We start from the raw sequence: 12,670 nt of genomic DNA, 5'->3' as shown, positions 1-12,670 counted from the left end.
TGCCAGAATTTACGAGCCAACTTTTGCCATCTGTGAAATGGCTCAACGAATGGTACGCACTATATTACCTATACAACAGAGGTTAAAATAATGGCTCTATAGATTAATTTTCTAAAAGTGATTGATATCACATATTCGATTTCCAGTTTACCACATGGGAAGGTTAAAAAAGGTTTTGTAATTTCTTAATAACTATTAAAATTGTAGTAATTTATAATAGTATTATTAAAAAATATATATAATGAAACTATTCTTCTAAATAAAGTTATTAATTTCTTGAAACAGCAATAAAAAAATAGAACAAGTGAAAAGAAAAAACCGCTTATATATATAAAATTAAATTAAATTTTTCTCTTTAAAGTGTTATTATGTGTACCCCAACTGTTCATATATCACAGCCGTTAAATGGTACCGCAGACCTCATTTCAAATGCAGCACAAGTCGGCTAATCATAATGAAATTACTCATACGCAAGGTTAGCCGAAGACCAGACACATCTACTCCGACCCAGAGAGTGGATGCTGTTGACACTGGGTATCGTGCAATAATTCAAAATTCCGTCTAGACTCTAAATGAGACAAAGGAGATGAAAAATAAAGATGCTGCCAAGGGAAAATTGTGCCATTTCATATCATTGTTTACGCTGCCATTTCTGAGGTTGTGTGCCATTCGCTTTAAAGTCGTTAAACGTCGCAGACACAAGCTAAATTTTTAGAAACTTTATGACCAACCAAACACAACAACAACAACTCGTCTAGTTTCTGCATTAATTGACGCAATCGATTTGAAAATTCAATGAGCTGGATTATAACAGGCCTTTGTACCGATCCCGATGTGTAAACAAAAGCCAGCGTTTTTGTGGCCATTAAAGCAATATTTATATCGCTGCAAAGCAACAGAAAATTCCTAATTACCGCCAAACGCATCCATCTTCATGAAAAGGCCCCAATAAAGGCAAATCAATGCGCATATAGATCAGCAAATAATAAATTTAACTGATATACATGATGCATGATACATGTGATATATGATATACGATATTGATGGGCAAAGTGACCTGTGGCCCAGAGCACTGGTCACTGGGGAAAAGTCAAGTGAAATGAAAATTCTATTGACAAATGACTTATTTGCCGCTCTGCTTTCGCCGGCGAACCATAACAGAAAATTATATATTTTTGAACTATTAATGCACCAAGCGAAAATGCCAACAAGTCTAAGCGCAAAAATCCCAACGATTTTGGTTAAATATAGACGCAATGGTGAGGGACAACAGGGGTTGGCTTCGTATACAAAAACGCATGTAGCATATAGCTAATGAGCGATGTGGGTCGTCGACATAATTGATGACTTGATAGATGCAAACACACACGAGTCCCCAACTTGGCTATATGGCACAGGTTTAGGCCTACTTAAGTGATTGACTTCTGGGGTTAAGAGCCCCATAAAGTGTCAAGTATAGAAATGGTCAGCATATCACCACTTGCCACAGTAGCTTTTAATGCTTTTTGTGCTAAAGAGTGATTTAGGAGCTCTTTTTGCTTTTGCGAAATTTTCAACAATTATTTATGATTTTATGAGCCTTTGGTGCATACTGTTTGTTATCTGGAGCTGACGAAACACTTAAAGTAAATATGTTACTTCACGGTTGTATTTATTTTTATTGATTAATGAGTGCACATTTTATGAACCAATTTAACCCAATTCATTTATGGCAACTAATTCATATAATTATTTTTATACCAACATTTTTTATACGCACATATATACATAAATATATTTGTCTGCCTAACGCCAAACCTCCCTTGAAACAAAGGGAATACAATTCGTTTTTCAAGCAAGCCTTTCCTTTGGGAAAAATAATATTTGGAATTTGAGCATAGTCGAGGTAGTTTAAAATTCCTGCCTTGATGCAGGTATTCTTTTCAACCTGTCAACGATTTTGACTTCTCTATTCCTCATGTACTTGAATTTTTTTTGGTACAATAAAAATCGGCAATGAATGGAAAACGAAATATTGGAAGAACCTGATTGAACCCTCCTCAGACATTGACCAATTTGCAACTCGCTGTCAATCCGGAATATTAGCTTGCATGTGTGTACAAACACTTTTATCTATCAACCATATTTATAGCAGCGTGAACAGTGAAATATTCGCAAATTGAGTTCAGTCATGCAGAACGGGGCGCGAAAAAAACAATAGCAGATGAAATTCTGTAACGCGAAATTTACTAAATTTAATTTAAATTCAAAACATATCGCTTACACATCACTCAACTTAATTTTACCCTAAAAAAATATTTTAAAGCATCTTCTATAAAGGTTAAATTCTTAAATGTAATGCTCTCACTAAAAAAGCTGTTGTTATGTTGCATTTTTCTTAAAATACAGAATATATAATATCATTAGGTTTAAAAAAAAATAGAAAAAGGCTTTCTTGAATAATATTCTATAAACTAATTTTTAAAATTTAATTATTCTTCCAAAAACGATCGAAAAGAATACGTATTGTATTCAATTCTGTGGTATTTTTAATATGTTTGAAAACAATGTAAATTCTAAAATCTTCTAAGAAACAAAATAATTTTTTCGAGAGCTTATTAGGTATTTATAAAACTTAGTCCGTTGGATTTTTAAATATATCCCTCGTAAGGGTCGTTATAAAACTAAAAGATTTTTTGATTTTGGTTTCAGCTATGGAGGGCGCACTGTATAGCGAAACCTTCGATATGGTGATGGCGTTACAACAACTCTAACCAAAACGCCCCCCAATGACAAAGGAAAAGCACAAAAGAGCGGACACAGTGCTGCCATCTGTTTGCTCTTTGTTTGTTGATTGGTGTTGCACATGGCGCAAAAGCTTTTTGGGGTGTAAATTGGGGGGCTGGGGTGGGGGGAGCTTTCCTGCCCAAACAGAATCAGCTGGTGGCTGGCAAAGCTCCAGCACAAATGCTGCGTAATTTTTTGTTGTCTGCCAAAGCACCGTAATGCAAACAAACATGTGAGTGCTGATTTCCTCGCTCCCCTGCTGTTTGTTTTTGCTTTGTTTTCGTGGGACAACAAAACCCAGCTGTACGGGAGAGAGAGAGTGAGAGAGCTTTGAGTGTTTCTAAGTTGGAGCTCTCTGGTTCTCTTTCCCCCCGTATATCCCCTTCTTCTTCCACTCTCTCGCAAATCTATTGCGCACCTTTCAAGCTCTAAAGTGAAAACCCTTTGACATGTACCCACCAACCCCAATCTAACTGCATTTTATAAGCTGCAAGGTCGCACCAAATTTAAATCAATTTATTTAATTTATTTGTTTGCACTCTCCCATGCTATTTACAATTGCCACTTGTCACTCGGGATCACAATTGGCCACCTGTCACTCGTAATGAGTACCCACTGTGGCATGACCATTGACTTTATAACTGGTTTTCCTCACGGCCCGCCAGAGGCGCACTCACTTTCCACGGGGGACGCTGGGGCGGCCCTTGCGCCCAATTAGATAGTCGCCAGTATTCTCATTTATTTTCTATATTTTCTAGGGCCGCCTGTCAAGTGCACATGACAAGGTCATTGTAAATGTATTTATTTATTTTTAATATTTCCCCGCCCTGCTCTGCATTCTATTTATGCCTGCGCCAGAAACCCAAAAAAATGCTAGAGCAAGCCAAACAAATAATTTGTTCTGCCGTCTTAGTTTAAACAAAATTTCGTAATTGAAACAGCGTATTTATTTTTGTCGGCAAGGTCGCTGTCAAAGCGTTTACATGGGGGGCGGAACTACGCCGCGCTCGAAATTGGGCCCACAGATAATCAGGTTACTGTGACTTCCTCAATTAAAAAAATCCAAATTATGGAGTTTAGTTTAGTTACAGTAATATTTAAGAAACATTTTTTTGGAATTATATTTGCCAGCTAAAGGTCACTTAAACAATATTCCCTGTATCCTATAAAAAAAATGTTTACAAGTTTTAAAGTTTTACCTCAAATCCTTTCCAGTTACCGCTTATAATTTACTGGGAATTTAGTTATTTGAACATCAATATTAATATTATTAATTAAAATGTTATAAAGTCTTATTTTAGGTTTCTGGCTTTGTATCCACTTATTTTTTAATCAAGAGAATTTTAAATTTATGTATTTGCCATTGTGTATTTTATCGTTACTTTTTTATAATTGTATATACATTGTTTTTTTTTTATTTATAAATAATATACCAAGAGGTTTGTAATAAAAATTGATTATTATTCATTATTATTTTTACATGCACTATGACTACGTTCAAATATATAAGGGGGCAGTGAGAATTGCGTCTAAGGGTAAATTTTGAATTGGTATTTTACTGGGCTTTGTCAAAATTAACAGATAAGTTCTTGTCTGATCGGATTTCGGAAGCACCTCAGACGAGAACTTATCGCGTTTTTGTTTCTGAAAATTACACCTCGGCCTGAGTTCGCTGGAAACGCCCCAGTTTGGGCCCGAACCGCTCGTGTGCGCATGTCGAGCGACCTACACACAAAAAGCACTAAACAGGCCAGAATCCGAATCCGAATCCGAATCCGAGCACGAGCACACGACTCACCCGTATATATTCACATATAGATGTGGATGTGTATATGCACTGCACCACCGACTGCTGAGGAGTTTGGCGCGGTTCTCGGTGGTTAGTTGAGCGTTTGGTGGCACTGCGAACGGACGGAGAGCGTTGCGGAAAAGCAAAAAAAAACACAAACAAACAGAAGCAGAAAAGCGGAAAAGCTGGCCACTGCGACAAAGGTTAAGCAGCGACCAATACAAAACGACAACAAAGGGAAAACGCATCTAAGCTGCCAGAGAGATACGAAAAAACCAGCCAAGACCAACGCACTTTGGGTTTCTTTGTTACGATCTTTTTTTATACATCGAAGCACGTTGTAATACAAAAAAAAAAAGACTCAAATTAGTGCGCAATAATTAACAGAAAAGAAAAAAAAAAAAACAAACAACGAATAACGTGAAACGTGCGCAATAATTTGTTTAAAATCAATGAAGACTGCAACTGCGCAAAACTGAAAAATTGCATCACAGCCGACATAGCCGACACAGAACGGGAAAAGCGAGGAAAATCAATAGGGGGCAAAATAAGAGAACCCCAAACATATAGGGGGGGATTAGCACCCATAATATTATTTACCCAATCCCATAGGGAAGTGCATTCGCAATGCCTTCGCTTTTGGAGGCGCTGGAGCGCAAGTACTTCACAGAATGCGAGTTCGAGAATGCCCACGAACCGGAACTCCACAAGCGGAGCGACCTGCCCAATGACTTTACGGTCACAAAGTGCGGCGGACGCATGGAGTTCTCCATCTTCATACCCCGCCTGTCGCCCCTGACCAGTGTGCCAGCCCTGCTGGTGCTCAACGACTGCGACATCGACTCGGCCGGCGACTTCGAGAGCATCCGGGAGAAGTGCCAGCGGGTCAGGGAACTGGATCTGGCCCAGAACAAGCTGAGCGACTGGTCGGAAGTCTTCAGCATACTGGAGCACATGCCGCGCATCGAGTTCCTAAACCTGAGCAAGAACCAGCTGGCCAGTCCGATCAGTTCGCTGCCCACGGCTCCAACGATCAATCTGAAGAGTCTGGTGCTAAACGGTACCTATCTGGACTGGGCCTGTGTGGACTCGCTGCTGCGAAATCTTCCCGTGCTGCAGGAACTGCATCTCAGTCTGAACAACTACAGGCAAGTCTTGATCGACGCCGAGGAGGCGGAGCAGCGGCTGCAGGAGACGGAAACGCCCGAGGAAACGGAGCTGCGCATCACCAGGGCCCATCCTGCGCTAAAGACCCTGCATTTCACCGGCAATCCCGTCGAGCACTGGCAGGAGATCTGTCGACTGGGCCGGCTGTTTCCCAATCTGGAGGCCCTGGTCCTTGCGGACTGTCCCATACGATCGCTGCAGGCCGACGAGGGTAGCGACACGCACAGATATTTCCCCAGTCTGAGGCTGCTGAACCTCAGTTCTGCGCAGCTCGACAGCTGGTCGGCCATCGATCAGCTGGCCAAGTTTGGGCAACTACGCAACCTACGCGTGAAACACTGGCCGCTGTGGGAAAGTCTAGAGTGCACGGAGCACGAGAGAAGGCAGCTTCTGATAGCCCGATTGCCCAATGTGGAGATGCTGAACGGGGGGGGCAAGATCAGTAGCGATGAACGCGTGGATGCCGAGCGGGCCTTTGTCAGATACTACATGGACAAGCCGGAGGACGAGCGGCCGGCGCGGTACGAAGAACTCCTGCAGATCCACGGCAAGCTGGATCCGTTGGTCAATGTCAGCCTGAAGCCGGACAAGCGGGTCAAGGTGCTGTTCACCTACAACGATGTGAGCGAGAGTCGATTCGTGGACATCTACCTGACCGTCAACGATCTGAAGGTCAAGCTGGAGAAGCTGGTGGGCCTGTCGCCCAACAAGATGCGTCTGTACTATCTGGACCAGGACTACAAGGAGTTCGGGCCCGAGGAGATGCGGTACCCCAACAAGCAGCTGTACAGCTACAACATCCAGTCGGGCGACGAGATCATCATCGATGCCAAGAAATGAGAAGCATGAGGTCCCATGCTTCTGGAGAGGATTGGATTTACCCGCGATTAACGCGCTTTCGTCGTCCCCCCGCCTGGTGCCACAACTTGTGATCTTGTGCACGAATTATCATTTATATTTATCGTATATTACTTCTACTGTTAGAGCTGTTCTGTTCTCTCCAGCCAACCACTGTGTAAATACGTTCTGTAAAACGGCCAAGCGAACATTGCGCACCCACATCGTATATTTTAATTACTGCCTAACCTAAGCCACACACACACACACACACACAAAAGTAAACACACACAAAACAAGCAAGAATGCATTAAACAATTTTCAAATCAAACGATTCTTGGCGTTTTATGGTGATGGGCAGCACTTTCCGTTGGGGATCGCTGGAAGATCGCTGGAAGATAAGATATGCATGACTCATACAGCGGAATCAAAACAAATCAACACACACAGGCACATTTCCACGGATCGTGGATAGTGAAGAGCTTTCGCGATCCGTATGTCGATAACTGACTTCGGCACTGCAATTAACTCGCTCGAGGGGAGCTTTAAAAAGTTGCCGGAAAAAGAGGCCTGAGAACTGGCTCTCCCGCTTCCCACATACAATCAGCAGAATAATAACTATTTATGACGACTATATGTATGTCCAGTTAGCATATTATGCACTATAGACAATTATGTATGTATGCTAAGTGAAATGAATACAAACAGTTGTTCTGAAAATTTTGTTTTAGTTTTTACATAAATAAAATAAATTTCTTTCTACACATAGCTAAAAGTTAAGCTTTTTGGGAACAATTTAAAATATTGTTGGGCCAAATAAACAAAAAATCTTATTGATTAGCTTCCTTTAATTATTTTTGCATAAATAAAATGTTTCCTCAATACTGACAAAAGTAAAATACATTTTTCAAAAATTTAAGATTTGTTTTCATAAAAAAAGGTAACTTTTAAGCAACTACAAAAATATTAAATAAAAATAAACGACATTAATATTTCTATTATTTTGATCATAGCTGTGTACTTTATTTGACGGGGAAAGTCATCATTCTGGCCAGTTAAATTATGCTAATTGCTGCGAGTATCATCTGTAGTTGTGTTTTTAGCTGACTCACATCTAATTAGTATTGATCTATAATGTTAATCAAAGATGAGCCAATAAAACTCTGTCTTTGTTTAGTGATTCGTTGTTATGTTAAGATAGATTACTTGTAATCCATCTAACAGAAAACATTCAACTGGATTTCCTTATTTTAAACTCTTTGTTATTTGCTTATTCCAATTTTTTTTATTTCAGGTAGTTAAGCTCTTTACAAATGTATTTATCTAAGGTGTTGGAAAAATGCTAGCAAAATGGTTTATGGTTTATTTGATTTCAAAATAAACTCAAACAATTCACCTTGAATACAAAAATATAAGAAAGGGAAACTTTTTTATTTCAAAAAATTGCGTGTCCATGTTGGATTTATTGGCGCATTTTGACTTTTAAGTTTGTGCAGCCGTTTTACAATTTCGATCCCGCAAAAAAAAACATTTTTTTTTACAATCAGGCTTTTAATTGTTTTTAGAGTTGCTAAAGAAAAATATTTAAGAGTTTTATAAATATTTTTTAAATATTTAAACTAAAAAAAAAATTTTTTTGATTAAAAAAAATTTTGTTTGGTGATTTAAAAAAAAAAAGTTTTTTTGATTACTTACCTTTCTGTTTAGCAACTTTGGCCGTAGACATTTATCAGGTCCAGTTTCTCGTCGTTTGTTTCCGTATTATTTTAAATGCTACTATGGAAACCTCCTGGAATCCCATATCAATAGCAATAGAACTCTCCCATCAGCGGCTGGTAATTTTCCAGCACACCCCGAACGAATTGCCAAAACTCACCCATTTTTGGCTAGTGGGGTATGGCAAGTGGCTAAAGTTAATGACGTACGATCGCCTGGCAGCACGTTGGGCAAAGACAAAGTCGAGAGATCGTGACTAAAGCGAACCTGACCCGCCCACAACGGCGAAGGAGAACCAAAACGAAAACGTCGCTGAAGTACGCGAAATTTTATGGCACTTTGTTGATGACGAGGTGCAATATACTTGGGTATATAGGGTATATATTAAAATAAAACCAAATAGAGGTCTACGCAGACTTGGGGTGTCGTAAAAATGCAAGGTGTGTGGAACGAAAAAACTGTTTATGTAGATAATTAATAAAATTTACACATGGGGTTTTGAAAGTCTAGTTGTTAAGGAAGGTTTTTTAACCGGCCGACGATCAGCCGTCGATTGAGTTGCTATTGAATCGCCGTCGAAGCTAGACGTGTCCAAAGTGTCAAAAATATTAGCCGAGAGATTCCGAGAACCCACCGGGGTGGAATGAGATCAGAATGGATCCGGATAACGATATTTATGCCTTCTACGACATAAAGGGTTACAAGGGGTACACTTAAAACAATATAACCAGCTAACGTGAATTTGAATTGATTAAAATAAAGACTAAGTGGCTCATTATCTGAATTACAGGAAATGTAGACCGGGCAGGCCGAACTCGGAACGAATCCTGCAACCTCGAATGTCACTCCTAGGAAAGCCGCTGAACTACAACCGCGGCACCCGCCGCGATGTTCGCTACCGGCGTCTTCAGAGTCGCCTCTATAACTTCCTGGAGCGGCCTCGCGGCCTGCACGCCATCTTCTACCATGTGATGGTGTAAGTAAACACAAAATAGTATTTTAGTGGCATCCGGATCACACTTTAATTATCTTAAAGTGTTAAAAAAATGTTATGTTGTTTCAAAAAAAATTTAGACTCATAAACAATTTTTTTTTAATCTTTAGTTGTTGTTCATAAGCTAGATCTGTTTTATTTTACTTGATATTTAATTATGGTTTTTAAAAAGTGCCTAAAACGTTGTAATTAACTCCAATTATATTCAAATTTATGTTTATTTATATTTTACAATGACTTGTATATACATAGACCAAATGTCATACGTAGTATTAAGGATAAATCTAAATAAATAGTTTTGATTTAAACTTAAGTATATTGTTACACCTTTCCCCTCCGTATTGAGAATTAAAAATATTCGTGACAAGTGTCGGCTTAGATTTTTTATAAAATATTTAAAAATGAGTTTTCTCTGAATAATCTCCTAAAAGAAGAAAATTAATTTAATAAAACTTATCTAATGTTAATTCATTTTTCCTCAAGGTTTCTGATGGTGTTCACTTGCCTGGCGCTCAGTGTGTTTTCCACCATCAAGGAGTACGAGGAGGACGCCGTCTACATCCTGTTCCGCATGGAGATCCTGGTGGTCATCTGGTTCACGATGGAGTTTGGAGCTCGTTTATGGTCTTCGGGCTGCCGATCGCGATACCAGGGCTGCCTGGGTCGGATGAAGTTCGTGAAGCGACCATTCTGTATTATAGGTATTGTATTCTGCGCAATTTATAAGGATCAACAAGAAGCTAAACTGGGATTATCATATTCCAGATATTGTCACCATTTTAGCCTCAATTGTAGTATTAGGGATGGGCACCTCGGGCCAGGTGTTTGCCACGAGTGCCCTGCGTGGCCTCCGGTTCTTTCAGATATTGCGGATGGTGCGCATGGATCGACGGGGCGGCACCTGGAAGTTGCTCGGCTCGGTTGTTTACGCACATAGACAGGTGAGTGAGCTATCTAATTGTTCTAAATCTATTGCATCCTTATTATATTATTACATAACTAAAGTTTTCTGTAACACAAAGCTATTTATATGGTTTGCAAACGTATAGTCGAACGACAATAAAATCAATTTATCAGTTACCTTGCATTAAAGTATACTTATATTAAAGTGCACTTGTATTAAGGCACATTTACCTTAAACTCTCTTTAAATAAAAAATATTTGTTTGTGTAACATGCTTTAGACAAAAGTAAATTTAAAGATATTTTACATAGTTTTGTATTATATTTTTTAATTTAGGAGCTGATCACAACCATGTATATAGGGTTCTTAGGTCTAATCTTTGCATCATTCCTGGTCTACATGTGGGAGAAGGACGTCAATGACAAGTTCAGCAATTTTGCCCAGGCACTCTGGTGGGGTGTGGTAAGTGCTACAGATTCTAGTATATCTCCCAAGTGTTGTACACTCTATTCGCGATTACAGATAACACTCTGCACAGTGGGCTACGGAGATATGGTGCCGATCACATGGCAGGGCAAGCTCATTGCCTCCTGTTGTGCTCTTCTAGGAATCTCCTTCTTCGCTCTGCCTGCGGTAAGTCTTTTAAGAACAAGAATTCAGTTTAGATTTAAAATGTCATTAGTTTTCTAATTGTTACTATTGTGACTTCTACTTAGACAATCTTAAGTAATTTAATACTTTTTTAAGGACTAATGCCATTAGAGGCGCAGCTCTGTCTAATATTCCTTTGCGTATACTATACTAATGAGCCAATTGTCAATACAAACAACCTCTGATTTTCTAGGGCATCTTGGGCAGTGGATTCGCCCTGAAGGTGCAGCAGCAGCAGCGGCAGAAGCACATGATCCGGCGCCGCCAGCCGGCGGCCACTCTCATCCAGGCCGTGTGGCGATGCTATGCGGCCGACGAGCATTCCGTGTCGGTGGCCACGTGGAATATCCATCGAGTGGCCTTGCCCAGTCCGCCGGCTTCGTAAGTATCGCCTTCAATTCAACACTGACACTCCATTGGGCGGGGCATTTGAATGAAACTGAAGAATCATTTTTTGGGGATATATTGCAGAGGAGAAGTTCAACGACAATTGTACAAAAACGAAAAAAACACTTACACAGCCACAAACACTCGCACACTCACACAAACACAATCTGCATTGGTGTGTATAACCAAAGAAAATATTTGAAAATGTCTTCATGAGCTGGGCAGCTAGAAATTGTGAGAAGCGCATAGAAGAGCGCTGAATTTGGTAAATTAGCATGTGCCGCTCAGAGCATGAAATTGAAAATTTTACAAAATCCCTTAAAGTGTACAGAACAAGATCACAACCTTAAACACTGAACATAGGTAGAGCTAGAGATATATATATCATATGTCTAGAGTGTAGCCCGATCAACTATGTATATCTACCCGGCAATCTTTCTATTCGTCTTTCTTCTCTTCACCCGATTAACCACTTATGTTCTATATAATTTACTTAATCCCATAGATAATATAATTTTTGTAAACATTTTCAGTTCTGAAAACTGGGAGCGATTATTAAAAAACATAACTGAATATAGGTAAAACTTGATAACCATAACAAAAAGCAATCAAAATCAAGCCAAGCAAGACTCAAAGCAATCTGCCAATCATTCTGTACGGGCGGTGTTCCTCAGCCCCCTAAAAGCACCCACATCCGTAGACATGGCTCCCACATCTAAATCGAATCAAGTTAATTCGCAGCTTTTCTACCATCAGCACCAGTCTCTCTATCTCTATCGCTCTCTATCTGACGCTCTCGCTCTATCGCCTGGTCTTTCCATCTCTGTCTTCTGCTGCATTCGAAAGAATTCATTGCTAAATTTTTGATACTTTCCCCAAATGACCGAGGTACTATTAATCAATGTGTTACGAATTGATTCTTATTTTGTGTGTTCTGCTGCCCCGCGCCCAAAAAAAAACTTCATAAAAATGCATATAAATGTGTGTATAATCTATAATTAACACGTGAGTTCAATGATGCAAAATGAGTGAAAAGCTTTTTATTCGATTCTCTCTCTGTCTCTCTCTTTCGCTCCTTTTACCCCCTTAATCCATTCCAAATGAAGACACTATCCACCCACTCACTCCATCCCTGAACTTTTACGATTTTTGCCCCTAGCACCTCGACGCCTGGTTTACCATGGTTCCGTTTTTCAAAGATCAGAGCATCGCCCTTTAAATCCATTTCGCAGTCCGATTGAATTTTTTTATTTGAAACTGTAACAATTTAACAATGGGAAATCGAAAATTCAAGCAATTGGAAATTTCATAATACCTCTTTAAACGCTTGTTACTAATGGTAACAATAAATAATCTGTTTTAGGGGTTGAAAATGTCGAACCACTCAATTTTTGGGGCACTAAATTCAGTTTTCAAGGACAACTAAATTCTTTGCCCAACCGACTGGTTTTCATGACTTT

At 39.6% G+C, this 12,670-nt stretch overlaps 2 protein-coding genes across 11 annotated transcripts in view; both read left to right on the top strand.

Annotated features, from left to right (window-relative positions):
* LOC108147045 (potassium voltage-gated channel subfamily KQT member 1) overlaps nt 1-12,670 on the top strand; it is a 40,769-nt gene that overhangs the window by 21,753 nt on the left and 6,346 nt on the right. For 3 of the 10 annotated variants that reach the window (XM_041707627.1, XM_041707623.1, XM_041707622.1), the window contains exons 1-8: nt 8,832-8,982; nt 9,066-9,251; nt 9,753-9,970; nt 10,035-10,210; nt 10,509-10,634; nt 10,695-10,805; nt 11,017-11,204; nt 11,744-11,788. In XM_041707627.1, the coding sequence (XP_041563561.1) occupies nt 8,930-8,982; nt 9,066-9,251; nt 9,753-9,970; nt 10,035-10,210; nt 10,509-10,634; nt 10,695-10,805; nt 11,017-11,204; nt 11,744-11,788 (1,103 nt within the window). In that variant the 5' untranslated portion in view covers nt 8,832-8,929. Of the gene's footprint in view, nt 1-8,829; nt 8,983-9,065; nt 9,252-9,752; nt 9,971-10,034; nt 10,211-10,508; nt 10,635-10,694; nt 10,806-11,016; nt 11,205-11,743; nt 11,789-12,670 lie in introns of those variants that run through there. The other 7 variants (XM_041707626.1, XM_041707624.1, XM_041707621.1 and 4 more) reach the window with 5 other exon arrangements.
* Nucleotides 4,342-6,830, top strand: LOC108147044 (tubulin-specific chaperone cofactor E-like protein). Its single transcript, XM_017273317.2, has one exon. It carries the CDS (start codon nt 5,183-5,185, stop codon nt 6,560-6,562), a length of 1,380 nt encoding a protein of 459 aa, XP_017128806.1. The 5' UTR covers nt 4,342-5,182; the 3' UTR covers nt 6,563-6,830.

The sequence above is a fragment of the Drosophila elegans genome, unplaced genomic scaffold, assembly GCF_018152505.1.
Source record: "Drosophila elegans isolate 14027-0461.03 unplaced genomic scaffold, ASM1815250v1 contig_183, whole genome shotgun sequence".
Taxonomy (NCBI): Eukaryota; Metazoa; Arthropoda; class Insecta; order Diptera; family Drosophilidae; genus Drosophila; species Drosophila elegans.
This window is presented reverse-complemented; position numbering and strand designations above follow the sequence as displayed.